This window comes from Hyla sarda, chromosome 4, assembly GCF_029499605.1.
Source record: "Hyla sarda isolate aHylSar1 chromosome 4, aHylSar1.hap1, whole genome shotgun sequence".
Classification (NCBI taxonomy): Eukaryota; Metazoa; Chordata; class Amphibia; order Anura; family Hylidae; genus Hyla; species Hyla sarda.
In genome coordinates this window covers 337,659,129-337,678,386 of record NC_079192.1, presented here as the reverse complement: position 1 = coordinate 337,678,386, position 19,258 = coordinate 337,659,129, and the positions used below count along the sequence as shown (strand labels likewise).

The window sequence follows — 19,258 nt, the reverse complement described above, 5'->3', positions numbered from 1 at the left end:
TGATGGCACAAAAGGAGCGCTATCTATATAAAGTTTTTTATGAAAGGGGGTAATTGGGCAATTTTTTTTTTTTACGTCTGAATAAAAGTGGGCCCCTGCAATTAAAATAATAAACTTTGACTTACCTATCGCTCCAGTCCTCCAATGCTGCCTTCCTTCTGCTTCTGGGGGTCAAAGCTTAACAGCAGCGATGTCCCGCCTCGGCCAGTGATAGGTTGAGTGGCAGTGTAATGTATTGTGCCCGGGCCAGACCTTATTACTGGTGCATGGGCCCAATATGAAACACCACTGCTCAGCCACCACTGATAACCAGTCAACATTGGGACATTGCTGCAGCTGGCGATTAGCTGAGCTGCAATGTTTGAATGGGTTCACATATATCAGGCGTCCGCCATAGTTTCCCTCTGGCGTGCACTGGAGGGAAACTGATGCTAGAACTGATTCCATTCATTTGAATGGGACAGTTCACAATCATCCAACATCTCAATTTTGATGCCAGATGGTTGGACATGCCGGACGGCACTGGGCAGGGGAACGCTGGATGCCATACAACTGATAACAACTGATTCACATTGTTATCAGTTATGGCATCAGTTGTGTTGAGATCTACGCTGAGTTCACCTATGCCGGATACCAAATATATGTGAATCCAGTCTTACATGTCAACCCCAAGAAGCAGGAAAAAAAACACAACGGAGGATGAGAGAGTGTTACTGTGCATATTGATATTTAGCGTGGTGTACTTTGAGGTGGAAGGCACCATTTACTTTGAGGGCACTTTCTTTTACTATGGAATAATATTTAGGAGCACTGAGCAGCACTACTATAGAGGGCAGGCAAAGTATTGAAGGTAAGAAAACTATTTAAGAGAGCAAAATGCTGGGGTATGGGGTATTTGCATTGCTATACAGAATAAAAACATGCTTAGAAATCAAGGAGCCAGAGATGTCACAGATGTAAGTCACGGCTAAAATAGATCATGGTGGTATAAAGAAGAATAAAAGTGAGTGACTACTATCATATTGAATTGATCATTTATTTAGCCTTTGACTGGGACTGATTTATACTTAAAGTGCTTATCTGGGGAGCAGAAGGGGTATAACCTTTCCTTACTCCTGTGGGTTTACCTCGGTCTTGGACTCCTTTCTGCAGTGTAACTTCCTCCTTGCTCAAAGAGGGCAGGTTAAGACAAGGGCAGATATTATGGCGATTATCACATGCAGGCAAAATCACACACACACACACACACACACACACACACACACACACACATACACAATGGCCAATGGCACACAATGTTGATGCAACATTGTGTGGGCGTTGGACACTGTATTACCTTTTCTTGCTTGCTGGAAAGTGAGGAAATGTAATACCTTTCCTGCTCCCTGGATAACATATTTAATTTACTTGTCTGCTCTGTACTATAATAATACTCTGCTGAGCGCCTGTGTGATATCCGACCACTATATGGTCAGTATATTTATGCTTAGTAAGGTGGTGGTAAAATAGTGTTCATGGTTTTTGTCCAGCAACAGTATGGTGTTTTACTCCATTACTGTATGGTGGTCACGGTATGCTTGTATTATCCATTCATGGTATAGTGGTATTATTTAGTAACTATCCCTTTTTTATACTGGAGTGCTGCACTTGGCTGTTTCTGTCACTACCATAAAGTTTAAAGGAAGCTGCAGCACGTATGCTCTACTGCCGCTTCTTCCAAACTCCTCCTAGCATTAGTCAAGATGGATTATCATTGCTATTGCTTAGAAACAAGTGAATCAGGATGATACTTGAGCATGTAAATGAGCCTTTAAAAGGGGTATAAATGGCCTAGGGCTGCATGAGTTGTAAATTTAGCCCTGCATACAACAGTTATCAAGCCTTGGAAGAGAAACATGTCTATTAAGTTCAATCAATTGTACATAATTTATTGCTAAATTATAGCTCTCAATGCTATACGGTCACTGTATCTGCCATTGTTGCCTCTTATAGTAAAGAATATCCTAGATCCTTTAGAAACTTCTTGGAATGAATAAATCATGTGTCAGTTCTGTTGCCAACAACCAAATAATTGCAACAAAAAGAAGGAAAAGTCTAGAATTATAGAAATCACAATAGAAGGAATTATAGATCATCACAAGATCAATAGTTAATGATATGCAAATGATAAATAAAATGGAAACAAAATATTCAAAACATCTCAATTTAGTCAGTATGTAGTATGAGCGCCATGCGCAGAACCCTTCTGCACATGTGGAGTAAGACCACTTAAAGGGGTACTCCGGCCCTAAGACATCTTATCCATCATCCAAAGGGGCCGTCAGGCCCCCTCCCATAGGCTTGCATTGAGGGGGCGGGGCATGACATCACAAGGGGGCAAAGTCGTGACATCACAATACTCCAGCCCCGGTGTCGTGAGTCTTCAGACATGGAGCGATCATCGCTTCATGCAGTTGAGACAGGTGGGTGCTGTATGAGAGATTGCTGGGGGTCCCCAGTGGCGGGACCCCCGTGATCAGACATCTTATCCCCTAGGGGATAAGATGTCTTAGGGCCGGAGTACCCCTTTAAGCAGATGAGCACACGGCACTAAATATAATAAGTAATAGATTCTTATCCAAAACCTACACAGATGGGACATCCCTACCAAATGTGAATCAGTGTGCTTCTATTTCCACACCTGACAAGTACCAGCATAGCACCACTTTCATCCAGCATCCACAAGGGGCATAGTAATAGAAATATTGACGGTGGTCCAAGTGCATTCAGTGTGGCAGAACATTTCTCAGGCAACCATTAATAACCTCACTGATAGCCTGCCAAGGGGTGTAAGAGTGTGTATTTCATTGTGTGGTGCTCATACTTGATACTAAATAAATGAAAATGTTTTGTTTTCAATTAGATTTTTTTATTTATTTATAATTTTTATTTTCGTATAAAGTATTATCACAATAATATATAGACAACCGAACATTCACCAGAAAGATAAGGTACAAAATTACTTAAGTTAGCATATGACATGACAATGTCATAAAATAGTAAGGGAAGTTATTAGTCAAATATTGCACCAATAGATGGGGTAGGAATGGATGGTTCTGGGAATGAAAGGTAGAAGAACAGGGGGAGGGGGTTATACCCAACAAACCCTGTATGTAGGGCATATTAAAATAAAATAAAACAATTATAAAGGTTTTGTTTACATTTTTTTATCATTTGCATATCATTTTTTTTTTTTTTTTATCGGTCCTGTATTTTTCAGAATTCTACAACTTTTCCTTCTTGGTGTTGCAATTTTTATGTTAAAGGAGTGTATATGTATACATGTTAGCAAGGTATAAACACCTGTATATGATGTATTTAGAGGCTGGTGGGGAACTAGGAGGAATGGCACTTATTAATATGCCTAGAAAAGTGTAGACCAACATCAACGTTTTTGGGGTTATCTAATCTCACCTTAAAGTCTAAAAGCTTTAGCATAATTGTATGTAGAGTCCACTACTATATAGGGATAATCTAAAAGCAATAGTACTCACCTCGGGGGTTAGTCAGAATGGCATCAACTGCCTTCCCTCCATTACCACATCTAGCCTCATCAAAGGGCATACATTGTTCTCCATTGCCAGCAATGACTTCTGAGTTAGTTGCAATATCCTTGGCCCCTATCAGGGATTTGATTCTGTAAATTCTGCGACTGTTTGTGTCAGACAGATATATTGAGCCTGACACAGGATCAACTGCCAGATAATATTTATGTGCTATGTTGTTGCTTTGAGAGAGAGAGAAAAAAAAGACAAAGATCAGTTAATCAGAACAACTTGGAATGTATAGTAGAACAGTACAAGAAAAGATGAGGGTATAAAAAAGCCACTATGTGACATAAGCTGTATAATTCCTTAAGATGTGGGAGTGCCAGTAAGGGCGCTATCCGACAGAAACACCTTTTGAAGATAAGGGCATTTTCTGTGTGATAGTATCCTGACAGACACTAGGAAAGCTTTGCAGATAACTCGCACTGCTTGAATGTAGGACGAAGAATACACAATACAGAAGAAAAAAATGGACATTTACGTTACATCAGCAACTATACAAACACTTTCAAAAGTATACATTCATATCACAAAGCTCTGTAATTGGTAAATAAAAAGAAATCGTCTTTATTTATCTAAACAAAATGTTACGTTCAAACACTAAATGCAATGTTTTACTGTTTATTGTAAACCAGCTTCATGTATGTTTCGGACTTGATATACAGGTGACAATGGTTAATGTCTGTGATGTTTTGTAAGGTTTACTGTTGACTAACTTTGACAATAAAGTCATCACATACAAAAGCTAGCATGGAGTATCTTTCATGTCTCTTTGTTTTTTTTATTTGCAATGTAGACATCAGTTTATACTGAGAAACCATCAACAAGCTGGTTATTTTCTTCATACATATCTTCATATGCTTCATATTTATCCCTATTACGGTTTGTGCAGATACACAGGACAGCTCATACCATAGCTGACAGCTGTTAACAGGTATCATATGTACAGAAAAAATGCAGATGGTATAGTTTTTGTTAAGTGATCAGTTGTTCAGAAACCACCAAAAAGAGTTAACACATCCAAACACACATACATACATTTATATTTAAAGGATACAATGTGCATGATGTGCATGTTGACCTACCCTAAGCCATTATATAACCACGACAATGATCAACATTTACACATGAATGCCTCAATTCTCAGACGTTGAATCCCTCATCAATGGTCTTATGATTCAGCTGCATTCACATTTATTATATGCGGATACACAACAGTTTATCATCTTCTATTATTTTGCAACGAAGATAATACTTGATGTTGGCTCATTTAAAGTTATCATTGATGCCAGGGCAACAGTGTTGCTGGATTACGTTGAAATCAGTATGGTTGCGTAACATAGCACTTATGTCTTGATTGCTGTAGTATCCGCTGGCAAAAATGAGCAAAAACTGGTCAGTAAGTTGGCGGTTCAAGACCTCTGCCCCAATTTGTTTATTGTAAAGAGATGGCATCTTTTTCTGTCTACCATCTGCTAATCCAAGAATGAAAAGTGTGAAATCCAATCTTAATCTCTCATCAAATGTCCATTGAAATGTAACATAGAACATCTGTGCTTACATCGCTTCATCAAATGCAAATTGTAATTAATTCTACTTGAACTATTTTTTAGCCTTGCTGGTCAGTTGATGGAAAGTTTTGGAAAAGAAGCATATGGTGAAGTAGACAGGGAAAAGGCGTTAATTTACTGTTACAGTAGCTGTGAATCATCTGAAATCGCATCCACTTTACATAAGACGTTCCAAGCATCTTTAATTCCACCACATTTGTCCATGCAGGCTGCTTTCATTTTCCATGTTTCTTTTTAATCAAATTAAGCTGCAAACAAGTCCCTAACTGAGGCACACAGTGCATGTGGTATAGATAGGACATTTTTTCTTTTGCATTTTAGAAATTTTGCGCTTACACTTGTCCCATTAAAGGCATTAGCTTGGTCTGCAGAATAACAAAAATGTGTATTATGATTTTTCAATCAGTTTAAACCTTGAACCATGATCAGGGACGGCACTGAATGGAGATATGCTGTGTATTAAGGTTGATGTGTACTTAAAGCTTTGTCATTGACTCACTGTAACTAGAAACTTGCACATATACCTAAGACAAAAGTCAGCCAAACTCACTGACTTACGGGGGTTCAGACAACTGTCTAGTGTGTACTGCGGTCTCCCAACAGACTTGGTCAGTGGAGAGAAGGGTCAGACATGTTGGATTTCAACTGCCCAACCCTATTCTCCTGGGAGAGATTAGCCATTGCAAGAGCTGTCTTCACTGTAGCTTACCTTTCCCCATAAAGGACACATTCGGCCAACAGTGTATGACCACCATGAGGCCATTTTTTTTGGCAGCAGTGTTCTAGATTATTATATGTAAATCCAAAACCAGGAGTGGGTCTAAAACACAGCAGAGGTGCAAATCTTTCAATTATAGTTTTTCTGTGTAAATCTTACTTATAGTTTTAGCTTAAAAATACAATGTATACAAATGTAAAATACGGAAGTGTGGAAGTGGCATAATTCTTTGTATAGATTTCATAAATAAGTGTAACAATAACCCACCTTCAATAGGGATATTGTATGCTGCAAAGTCTAAACTGCTGTATTGATGAGCAATACATTCGTACGCATTTTATACAATAAGGTTGACCTGTTGACATTTCTGTAGATATGGTTTTATATTACTGTGAGAAGAACATAAAGAGAACACAATTCTATTCTCCTGAAGATTGTGGAGAAATCTTTATTATGTTCTTCTTGGAGTTTAAAGCTATTCACCTCTGTTATTATGAAGTGCCTGTTGTCAAGTGCTTCAAGGAATTGCAGATAGTGCATTTGTTTTTGAGCATGTTCTACAGTGTCAAGGAGAGTAACATAGACACGGGGGGGGGGGGGTATTTATGAAGCACTTTACCCTTGTTTTCTGGGGTTAATTTGGTGGAAAAATTTGGCGCGGTGCGTTTTTTACGCATTTTCATTTACGCACATTCCTTTCCTTGGTGGCAGTATGTGTGTTTTAAGTTAGGTTTTTGCAGTGGTCAGGAATTTATGAAAATGGGAATTTTTAAAAGGGCGCACAATTTGGCACAGACCCTTTAAAAAGGCACAAATCATTTCCATAAAAAAGTTGAAATCGCTCATTAATATAAGAAGATATTGTTATTGAAATATATATATTTCCTATAAAAAGTGACAAAAAATGTTTTACAATATGGTTAGGATGGACATGTTTAAAAGTCTGGATATTCGGTACAATTAAGTTGAACACACAAGGAATCACCTTAACACTCAGTAAATTCACACATATGACATTTGTCATTTTTGAAATTGCACCAAATTTATAGTCCAACTAGTGCTTTTTTGTAAATTTAGTGCAGTGAGTTAAAAAGCCACCCATGAAAAAAAAGGAGTAAAAAAACACATACCACAGCCATTATTTGTAAATACCGCCCAGGTTCTTTTCAGTTCAAGGCAATGAATGCAGCTATATAGAAACCTATACACCCACTCTCAGGGTCATTGGCAAACAAGAACACGCATTGTAGTTGAAACTGTTTTTTTTTTTTTTACTGAAAGAAGCAGTTATACACTGCTCAAAAAAAAATAAAGATAACACATCCTAGATCTGAATGAATGAACTAATCGTATGAAATACTTTCGTCTTTATGTAGATGAATGTCCTGACAACAAAATCACACAAAAATTATCAATGGAAATCAAATTTATCAACCCATGGAGGTCTGGATATGGAGTCAAACTCAAAATCAAAGTGGAAAACCGCACTACAAGCCGATCCAACTTTGATGTAATGTCCTTAAACAATTCAAAATGAGGCTCAGTAGTGTGTGTGGCCTCCACGTGCCGGTATGACCTCCCTACAACACCTGGGCATGCTCCTGATGAGGTGGTGGATGTTCTCCTGAGGGATGTCCTCCCAGACTTGGACTAAAGCATCCGCCAACTCCTGGACAGTGCGTGGTGCAACGTGGCGTTGGTGGATGGAGCCAGACATGATGTCCCAGATGTGCTCAATAAGATTCAGTTCTGGGGAACGGGCGGGCCAGTCCATAGCATCAATGCCTTCCTCTTGCAGGAACTGCTGACACACTCCAGCCACATGAGGTCTAGGTTTGTCTTGCATTAGGAGGAACCCAGGGCCTACCGCACCAGCATATGGTCTCACAAGGGGTCAGAGAATCTCATCTCGGTACCTAATGGCAGTCAGGCTACCTCTGGCAAGCACATGAAGGGCTGTGGGGCCCCCCAAAGAAATGCCACCCCACACCATTACTGACCCACCACCAAACCGGTCATGCTGGAGGATGTTGCAGGCAGCAGAACATTCTCCATCGCGTCTCCAAACTCTGTCATGTCTGTCACATGTTCTTAGTGTGAATGTGCTTTCAGCTGTGAAGAGCACAGGGCGCAAGTGGCGAATTTGCCAATCTTGGTGTTCTCTGGCAAATGCCAAACGTCCTGCATGGTGTTGGGCTGTAAGCACAACCTCCTTCTGTGGATGTTGGGCCCTCATACCACCCTCATGACGTCTGTTTCTGACCATTTGAGTGGACACATGAACATTTGTAGCCTGCTGGAGGTCATTTTGCAGGGCTCTGGCAGCGCTCCTCCTGCTTCTCTTTGCACAAAGGTGGAGGTAGCAGTCCTGCTGCTGGGTTGTTGCCCTCCTATGGCTTCCTCCATGTTTCCTGATGTACTGACCTGTTCAATTCTAACAATGTGAAAAGCCATATTGGCTTACAATACTATTTTTACTTTTGCAAAAATGTGTTTTATTTTTTGCATTTCATGATTTTTTTTTTTACTCTGAAAATATGCTATAATAAAATATTTTACTTCACTGTGTGGCCAGGGCTTTATTTAAATCATACCTATCGTTTAAAGAAAATTAAACCTGATTTGTTTTATTAGATTAACCCTTCCGCATGCCATCATGATCATTTTAGTGCTCTCACTGTTATTATTGAGCTTCCAAAAGTCCCCTCCATGGTATACTCCGTTTCAGGGGATGGGAGTAGAGTTGAGCAGTTTGCCAGTACACACAAAGTTACTTTCTCTCTTTGTTCTCTAGCCAATCACAGCCATCACTACTCTCTGATGTGTCATGCCATAATGCTGAAAGGGCACTGAACAGGCTTGCACTGTGATGGGATGATGATTTACACAGTACACTACTATAGATGGCATGTTGGGTGAAAAGGGGTGCAGGGTTTTTGCAAAGTGCTATGAAATTAGGCATAAAAGAAACAGCAGGACTCGAAGGAAAGGGTTTCCCTAATCACTGAACAGGCTGGTTCTTTCTGTGTCCTGTCTTGCAGAGGCTGCTGATAGAGACACTTTGAACCTAACAACCAGCAGTGAACAGCAGATTGCAGGGAATGGAAACACCAAGTGACCAAGATTTTAAGTATACTTAACCCCTTAAGGATGCAGCGTCTTTCCATTTTTGCATTTACATTTTTTCATCATCACCTTCTAAAAATCATAACGCTTTAAATTTTGCACCTACAAATCCATATGATGGCTTATTTTTTGCGCCACCAATTCTACTTTGCAGTGACATTAGTCATTTTACCAAAAAATCCACAGCGAAGCGGAAAAAAAAATCATTATGCGACAAAAATGAAGAAAAAATTTCATTTTGTAACTGTTGGGGGCTTCTGTTTCTGCGCAGTGCATTTTTCGTTAAAAATAACACCTTATCTTTATTCTGTAGGTCCATACGGTTAAAATGATATCCTACTTATATAGGTTGGATATTGTCGTACTTCGGAAAAAAATCATAACTACATGCAGGAAAATTTATATGTTAAAAATTCTCAAATTCTAACCCCTATAACTTTTTTATTTTTCTGCGTACGGCCCAGTATGAGGACTCATTTTTTGCGCCGTGTTCTGAAGTTTTTATCGGTTCCATTTTTGTATTGATCGGAATTTTTGATCGCTTTTTATTCATTTTTTCATCATATAAACAGTGACCAAAAATACACAATTTTGGACTTTGGAATTTTTTTGTGCGTACGCCATTGACCGTGCAATTTAATAAACGATATATTTTTATAGTTCGGACATTTTTGCACGCGGCAATACCACATATGTTTATTTTTATTTACACAGTTTTTTTATGGGGAAAGGGGGGTGATTCAAACTTTTAATAGGGAAGGGGTTAAATGACCTTTGTTAACTTTTTTTTTTCACTTTTTTTTTGCAGTGTTATAGCTCCCATAGGGAGCTATAGCACTGCACACACTGATCTCCTATGCTGATCCCTGCAAAGCCATAGCTTTGCAGGGATCAGTCAGATAGGGGCTTGATTGCTCAAGCCTGTAGCTCAGACTTGGAGCAATCAAACCCCGATCGGACGCCGCTGAGAGAGGTAAGGAGACCTCCGCCTGCGTCCCAGCTGATCGGAACATCTCGATTTTATTGCGATGTCTCGATCAGCCCGACTGAGCTGCCGGGAACCGTTTACTTTCGTTTTCAGATGCTGTGATCAACTTTGATCGCCGTGTCTGAAGGGTTAACAGCGCCCGGCACAACGATTGGTGCTGCACGCTGTTAGCCCAGGGTCCCGGCTATTGTTGGCAGCCGGGACTGACCCGGTGTGATGCGGGGTCACGGCATGACCCCGTTGTTCACACCGGGACCGGGCTTAGGGCGTACAGGTCCTAAGTCCTTAAGAGGTTAAAGTGGTACTCCGCCCCTAGGCATCTTATCCCCTATACAAAGAATAGGGGTTATAAGATGTCTGATCGCGGGGGTCCCACCGCTGGGAACCTCCGCAATCTCTCCTGCAGCACCCCCGTCATCTGGTGCACGTAGCGAATATGGAGATCCAGAATATGGATTTAAAGGGGTACTTTGTTGGAAAACATTTTTCTTCAAATCAACAGGTGGCAGAAAGTTAAACAGATTTTTAAATTACTTCTATTAAAAATTATTAATCCTTCCAGTACCTTTCAGCTGCTGTATGCTCCAGAGGAAGTTGCGTAGTTCTTTTCAGTCTGACCACAGTGCTCTCTACTGACACCTCTGTCCATGTCCAGAGCAGAAGAGGTTTAATATGGGAATTTGGTCATGCTCTGGACAGTTCCTGAGAAAAGAGGTGTCAGCAGATAGCACTGTGGTCAGACTGAAAAAAAAACTCCACTTCCTCAGGAACATACATCAGTTGATATATGCTAGAAGGATGAAATTTTTTTAATAATAGCAATTTACAAATCTGTAGTACCTCTCGAGTACCTCTTTAAAATAATTTTATTTTGGTTTCACCCTAGATTTTTTGGGTAAATTAACCTATGTCATTACAAAATAAAATTGGTAGCGCATAAAACAAGTCATCATATGGCTCTGAAAGTGTTATGAATTTTAAAAGGTGAGGAGGAAAAAAGAAAAGTGCAAAAACTGAAAAACTTCTTTGAGGGGTTAAAAAAACATTATAGAAAGCAGATATTTAGTTTCAAATCTGCACTAGTTACCTGTGAAATCAGGCAATGGTTTAGCTACACTTTGCTGTCAAAAACACAACCTAACAGCTAACTTCTCTTAATGTACTGCTATCTGGAAGCAAATTTGGCATTCTGAATTTATTTTTGCACATGAATAAAGAAGAAGCTAATATAAAGCTCAAAATCAGTACAATATTGGCAAATTTGTGAAATATATTAGGAAGGTTTAAATAGAAATTTTCCATATAATAAGAATGTTTGGAAAAATTAATTTAGGTGGAGAACCTCTTTAAAGGCAATCTATGTAGCACATAAATAAAATGCCATCTTCTTCTTAACTCAATGTCATGGTGACATTAGATCCCAGCAAGATATATCCCATTTCATGATGAAATGCTAGATAATAACAATCCTCACAGCTTCGGGATTAGAGATAAAAGGGATATCTTTTAGTGGTGATGAAAGAGTTATATGAAGATAAATGATGAAGACAAACTATGATTTAATAATGCATTGAAGGATAAAGTCAAATTGCAGGGTACAAAAACCATTGCATCATAAGCCACACTGCACATTTAACGTCACCATTTGATATATATATCTAACATAAATGAGTACGCCCCTCACATGTTTGTAAATATTTTCTTTACAATGTAAAATATTGAGTTCACAGTCTAGATAACTGTGTTTCATTTTGCTGTCCTCCCAAGATAACTCAACACATAGCCATTAATGTCTAAACCTTGGCAACAAAAGTGAGTACACAGCTATGAGGGCTTGTTTTTTGCACAACCAATTGTACTTTGTAATGACACCTTTTATTTAAAAAAAAAATGTACTGAGAAACAAAAAAACAAAAAAAAAAGGTGGTTGGGGGAGTATTTATAGGAAAAACACAGTTTTCCAATTTTTGGGGATTTAGTTTTTACACAGTGCACGTTATGGTAAAACGACATGCTCTCTTTATTCTGTAGGTCAATGTGATTAAAAAGATACCCAATTTAACACTGTTTAAGTCCCCATAGTGGACGTCTACATGCAATCATTATACTGTATTCACTGCTCAATGCTACGCTATTGCATAGCATTGAACAGTGAGATCGCACTCTACTGATGAAGCCTGGTACTCCCACGTAGCATTACTGCAGCATCGATCCGGCAGCTGGAGGCAGGTGAGGGGACTATCCGCTGCCATTATAGCTCATCGGATCCCTCGTCCATGTTGCGGGGTTCCGATGAGCCCCCCGAGCTAGCTTGGATGTAGGATGCATTAAGTCCCGGGCATACCTGTAACAGATTAAGGCAGTGCTGGAAGATAATTGTTGGCAACACATTTAGTTGCCAAGGTTTAGACATTAACGGATGTGTTATTAAGGACCAAACATTAAACACTGTTATACAGGCTGTGCACTTACTACTAATATTTGCATATATGAAACAAGAGCAAAGGACAGTCTTGGAGGCGCTGTTCAAAGGGTGGTCACAGATGTAAGGATGCAAGCCAGCACAGGACAATAATATTTTATTTGTGACCACCCTTTGAGCAACGCTTCCAAGATCGTCCTTTGCTCTTGTTTGATAAAATTCTCTGCTGGCCTCCTCACGGAGTCCAGAACCAGTCCAAGTGGAGCAGCCCAAACCATACCCACCCATTTTACATGCCTACCGATACCTGTGAACCGCGACTCGCACGAGCCGCAGCTCATAGTGACATCACGCCACAGGTGAGTATATCACTTAGGTGGGGTGGAGGGTTCACGCTAATTTGATATACACTACAAGGGAGCGCCCCCTGTTTTTCCCATTTTTTATCTCTCACGATATCATCTACTAATATTTGCAATGTGATGGTGGACTCACTTATGGGAGACACTGTATATATACCATGGGAGACACTGTATATATCGACCATCTGCTTCATAAATGTGAGTTCATTAAGATGAAGCGTCATCTTGGTGATAATGCCAATGCCTGGATATAGTTAAGGGAAAGGTTCACTAACTGATCACAGAAAGTCTGTTCCATTTAACCATAGTAATCAGACTAGAAATCCAACATCGCCAAAAAGCAAAGCAGCAGATAAAAACCTTAGCAATACATGAAACCCATGACAATGAACTAGCTACAGACTATCATAATCCCTAATTAGAGCTCCATAATAGTGACAAATAAAGAGAAAACTCTCAGCAATGTCCCTGTGATAAGCCTGACATCACTTTAATATGGCCGAGTCTCGTCTTCAAAGCATCTAGTGCAATTTACCCCAACCATTGATGTGTGAGCCTCTGGCAGCTTCAGATGCTATAGTGCACTACACACAGCTATGGCACATTTAACTCATAAAGCAAATCTCAAGGACTGCAGGTTCTGTTCCATACATATGGTTACAAGGTAGATATAGAGGGAAATGTATCCAAAACTGTGCAGAGGAAAAATTGCCCAGTTGCTTATAGCAACCAATCAGATTGCTTCTTTCATTTTTCAGAGGTCTTTTTAAAAATGAAAGAAGCAAGCTGATTGGTTGTTATGGGCAACTTTTCTCTGCACAGTTTTGATAAATCTCCCCAATACATAGTCTTTGCTGATTCTGTTTGTGGTCCAATAAACTTGATTAACAACTTCTAGTGTTTAAAAATACCTAAAAATGTTCTCAAACACCAGCCATTGTTTAGGGTTTTTTTGGTATTTTTTTTTTTATTTAAAAATCTTTATGCTGTTTTCCAGGTATATTTCAAGTTCTATAAAGAAGCTGATGGGAATACACCAAAAAAAGTACATTAAATCATAGCTTACTGGGTTTTCCCAAAAACACCAGTGACCAAAATACCAGGAGAATTACAAAGAAATTACAAATATTAAGGAAGGACCAATACTTCTCTGATTTGCTGGATCCACTACAATTCTGATGAAAGAGACAGTCACAGAAAACTAAATTTGCCGCATGTAAATCCATCCTTTAAAAGGCACCTATAATTTCAAAATAGCTTAAAAAACCTGCATTGTTTGATTACACTAGCCCTTCAGGTATTTAGTTTTTACTATCTATATATATATATATATATATATATATATATATATATATATATATATAAATTGACAACAGTATCCACAGTGCAGTATGCAGCTTGACTCTGTCCCCAGTGGAGCTCACAATCTGATTAGCATGTCTCAGACAGATTCAGATGTATACAGTATATACTTATAAAGCAGACTTTTAGAGAGACAATACAAGTACCGGATATTACTGGTCTACATTTTCAAGCGACACAATGCACCCCTTAAAAGGTCAGTGCTATTAATTTCTGCCAGGTATCTAAGCGGTAACCAGTACTGATAAGTATCAAATATACTGTAACCTATGACTACTTATGACGTTATAGCACTGTCAGTTCTCGACATTGGTACACAGACTGCCAGCGCTCTTTTACTGTCAGCACTTGTGCCCTTGGTATTCTGAAAAACAGACTTCCATCTTTTACCCTTAACAATGGTTTAATTTGATCCTTTTCATAATTACTTATGAACAAAACAACTGCCTCTTAGCCAGCTTATGTGCTAATAAAAACCGTTCTGTGACACAAGTAATAGCAGAAATAAATGAATGTGGTTGAGGAGGAGGTTTGAGTAGCACGATTATATGTTTGGTGTACTGAGCCAATATAATAATGAACAATGATAATGGCACAAAACAACTTTACTACGAACATTACGCACAAAACAATGAGGATCCCCGGGGGGAGGGGATCAGTCATTAACAGCAGCGATCGCTCACTTGGAAACATCTTATTCTATCGCAACGAGATGGACAAACAGCAAATGAAAAGAAAGGCACCATTGTGCAGTTCAAAGCCAAAGCCTTACCTATGTTTAAATTCTTTGTTTCTTTAGCCGGAAAAATGAATGGGAAACAAAAAGAGAGAGAGAAACAGTGAAACAATTTAAAAAGGCAAAGAAAAGAACAATGGATAATACACTTTTTTGATTAGATTGAAAATTACAGATAATTTGCACAATGTTATTTTACAAAATAGACCTTTTCTAAAAGTAAGAGACCAAACTGCTCCTATGATTTGACAATTAAAGGAAAACGGTCATCATGTTCCCCCACACTAAACCCAATACACCGGGTTATAGTGTGAATGAAGAGAAGACTGATGCAGGGTCTCTAATATCCATTCCTTCTTCTAATATCCATCCTTCAGTCCAGTGCCCGGTCCCTCTGAAGATCAGCTTCTATCTTCGCTGAACTACACGCTGGATACGGGCCCGCCGGCCTACTGAGCGCTCACGTGACCAGCGGCCATTAATATTCAAATTCCCCCAGTGGGCCCACCTCCAGTGCGCAATTCAGCAAGCATACAGTAAAATCTGATCTTCAGAGGGACCGGGTGCCGGACTGAAGGTTGGTATCTTAGTTGGAGACCCCACTTCAGTCTCCTGCTCACCCGCACTATAACCCGGTGTATTGGGTTTAGTGTGGGTGAACAAGATGACAGTTTTCCTTTACAGGTGCTTCACCCGCACTAAACCCAATACACAGGGTTATAGTGTAGGTCACCTGGATTACAACGAGGTATCACTTACCCGGATCAGGGGTATGGTTCTGGAAATACCAGTTGTATTAGCCTACAGTGCGGGTGAGCCGGCTGTCAAGTTCAAATAACCAGCTACATTTTTTTTCTTTGCTTCTGTGCTTTTGTCCCTAATATGCTGCAATTTCATAAATATATACAGTACAGACCAAAAGTTTGGACACGCCTTCTCATTCAAAGAGTTTTCTTTATTTTCATGACTATGAAAATTGTAGATTCACACTGAAGGCATCAAAACTATGAATTAACACAAAAAAATTATAGACATAACAAAAACGTGTGAAACAACTGAAAATATGTCATATTCTAGGTGGAAAGTGCCCCAAGTGCAGTCACAAAAAACATCAAGAGCTACAAAACTGGCTCACATGCAGACCGCCCCAGGAAAGGAAGACCAAGAGTCACCTCTGCTGCGGAGGATAAGTTCATCCGAGTCACCAGCCTCAGAAATGGCAGGTTAACAGCAGCTCAGATTAGAGACCAGGTCAATGCCACACAGAGTTCTAGCAGCAGACACATCTCTAGAACAACTTTTAAGAGGAGACTGTGTGAATCAGGCCTTCATGGTAGAATATCTGCTAGGAAACCTATGCTTAGGACAGGCAACAAGCAGAAGAGACTTGTTTGGGCTAAAGAACACAAGGAATGGACATTAGACCAGTGGAAATCTGTGCTTTGGCCTGATGAGTCCAAATTTGAGATCTTTGGTTCCAATCACTGTCTTTGTGCAACGTAGAAAAGGTGAACAGATGGACTCTACATGCCTGGTTCCTACCGTGAAGGTGGGAGGGTGAGGGTGCTTTGCTGGTGACACTGTTGGGGATTTATTCAAAATTGAAGGCATACTGAACCAGAATGGCTACCACAGCATCTTGCAGCAACATGCTAGTCCATCCGGTTTGCGTTTAGTTGGACCATCATTTATTTTTCAACAGGACAATGACCCCAAACACACCTCCAGGCTGTGTAAGGGCTATTTGACCAAGAAGGAGAGTGATTGGGTGCTGTGCCAGATGACCTGGCCTCCACAGTCACCAGACCTGAACCCAATGAAGGCAAAAGGGCCAACAAGTGCTAAGCATCTCTGGGAACTCCTTCAAGACTGTTGGAAGACCATTTCATGTGACTACCTCTTGAAGCTCATCAAGAGAATGCCAAGAGTGTGCAAAGCAGTAATCAAAGCAAAAGGTGACTACTTTGAAGAACCTAGAATATGACATATTTTCAGTTGTTTCACACTTTTTTATGTCTATAATTCCACACGTGTTAATTCATAGTTTTGATGCCTTCAGTGCGAATTGACAATTTTCATAGTCATGAAAATAAGAAAACTCTTTGAATGAGAAGGTGTGTCCAAACTTCTGGTCTGTACTGTATATAAATATATATATATATATATATATATATATATATATATATATATATATGTATGTATATATATATATATATATATATATATATATATATATATATATACACATACATATATTTTTTTATATCTATTATGTGAGGCCTTTTTTTTCTACATATAATTTTTTTCAGCACTGTTTGGGGGTATGTATGCATTGTGATTATAGAAATGTGTTAGCACAGTCATGTGGATACTTTTCACACAGTTTTTACAGATGTTTTTTGAGAATCATAAACGGACCATAGGCAATTTTTTGATTTATATTTGATTTCTTAAGCACTTGCTTGTTGCTGTTTATTTGGGCAGTTTTTTTTTCTATTACCAGCAGTTTTAGCTCGAAAACTGTCCAAAATACTGTGTGTGAACATGGTCTAATCAACGTAGGCTTTTAGTTTTTTATGCTGAAGGAAATGTTTGTTTTTTTTACTAATAATTACTTTCTAGTGTATGTTTGTTAATATTTTATTAGATTTGCGAACATCATAAAGGGATTACTATTTTACATGCTTTTATAATGTATTAGCATGCTCCTATATTCTGATACATTATGTTCTATACATTATGTTGGTATGCCAACACTTAGTGTTCCCTAGTCTGTAGTCATTGCTGACTGTGTGATCCATGGTTTTAATGGGCAGGGCTGAAGGTTCCTTTGATTCCATTAGAGCATTTTTTCAGTTGTCTGATAACTAGCCATTGTTTAGCACTGGTACCCCTGCAGGACTTAATCTGCAGCACTGTAAAACATTGTACAGTGGAATACAGCTAAAAGAGAGTTAAAAAATATGTATTGGTGGTCATTAAGAGGCTAAAAAGGTACAGCCTGAAATAAGTATCCAGAGAATAAACATGCCACATTCTGTTTCTAAAAGTCTCTTCAATAATTTTAGATGCAGTAATGAAAAAACATTTTTTTTTTTTTTTAAAGGAATTTTGGAGCAAGCCATATGTAGTATATGGTACTGAAGATATGCCATTGGATCCTGGCTGATAAAGGGTCAAAAATGTTAAACTATTTAAAATGATATAGGCATTTGTGAGCTATAGTGCTCCTTCCTCAGATGCAGCATAAGACAAAATGTACATAGTGGCCAATATATAGCAAATAACGTCGCACCAAATACAAGTTACAATGATATCAAATGATAGCGAAGGGGTTATTAAAGGTCAATATGCAATAAAACAGATAAAGATAACAAAGAACTAAAAAAGTTGCATATAATGCTGGAGTATTGATATTTTAATGAACAATATAGTCCGTTAATAAGACCAATTATTCATCACTCAGCAGAATACTCTAGTAAGCAACTGTAAATAGGTATTTATTACTCAATGCCCAAATGATACCATGCACACAGGTATTTGAACTAAAGGTCTATGCTTAAATGTTAAAGAGTAACTGTCACTTGGAAACACTTTTGAAATGTTTTTATCGCACCTGGTCCCAGTCCTGAGAAGTGTATGGCAGCTTGCTTCACTGCCTGGCTGGTTGCTCTGTTGAACTCACTCTATGTGAATGAGAATGAGTTGCAGTTGGGGAGTGAGGTGCGCACCATCACGCACTTCACCTGGCTATATCTCACAGCTGCAGCAGATCTTAGGACTCAGTAGTGATTTACATCTCATTTTATTGAGACTGAAAATGTATTCCCCTTGAATGAAGGCTCTGGTCCCACTAGTTGAGATATATATACTTTATTGTAATACTTTTCAAGGGGAATACTTTTTCATTTTCTACAGTCATGCATCCACACCGGACCGACTGACATCATCTCCGGGAGTTCCCCTTGGCAGCTATCCTGCAAATTTGTCTCCACAAGTCACTGTAGGGGTTGTGCCCTCAGCTCAACACCTAAGGGTAAGGACCCTATATTACCTCTTATTGCCTCCCAATCAAAACGGTCTTCACTAAGAGCGCACTCTGTGTATCTTTTTCTCCCTATCTCCTAATTTTATTGAGACTAGAATAAAGGTTGTTTTAATTGGGTTTCCTTTGATATATTTAGCATATAGTGTCTCCCGATTGTCTATACGTATTCAGGATATTAGTAACAGGACAATTGGTCACTTTATTTTTGTTTTATGCGGCAAGATGGCTTCTACTTTTGTACAATAAAAACACCTTTACCGGAGCTATGTGCAACTAGGTGTACTAGATGTACAGTATAAATTCAGTAGGATTCCAAAGAGAGGTATTCGTATATCTGC

At 39.0% G+C, this 19,258-nt stretch overlaps 1 protein-coding gene across 12 annotated transcripts in view; it reads right to left on the bottom strand.

The window, feature by feature from the left end:
• The window catches only part of TENM2 (teneurin transmembrane protein 2), a 2,592,228-nt gene that overhangs the window by 58,873 nt on the left and 2,514,097 nt on the right, over window positions 1-19,258 (bottom strand). For all 12 annotated transcript variants that reach the window (XM_056575104.1, XM_056575105.1, XM_056575107.1 and 9 more), the window contains 2 exons: window positions 14,909-14,929; window positions 3,534-3,766 (listed from right to left, as the gene is read on the bottom strand). In XM_056575104.1, the coding sequence (XP_056431079.1) occupies window positions 3,534-3,766; window positions 14,909-14,929 (254 nt within the window). The remainder of the gene's footprint in view (window positions 1-3,533; window positions 3,767-14,908; window positions 14,930-19,258) is intronic.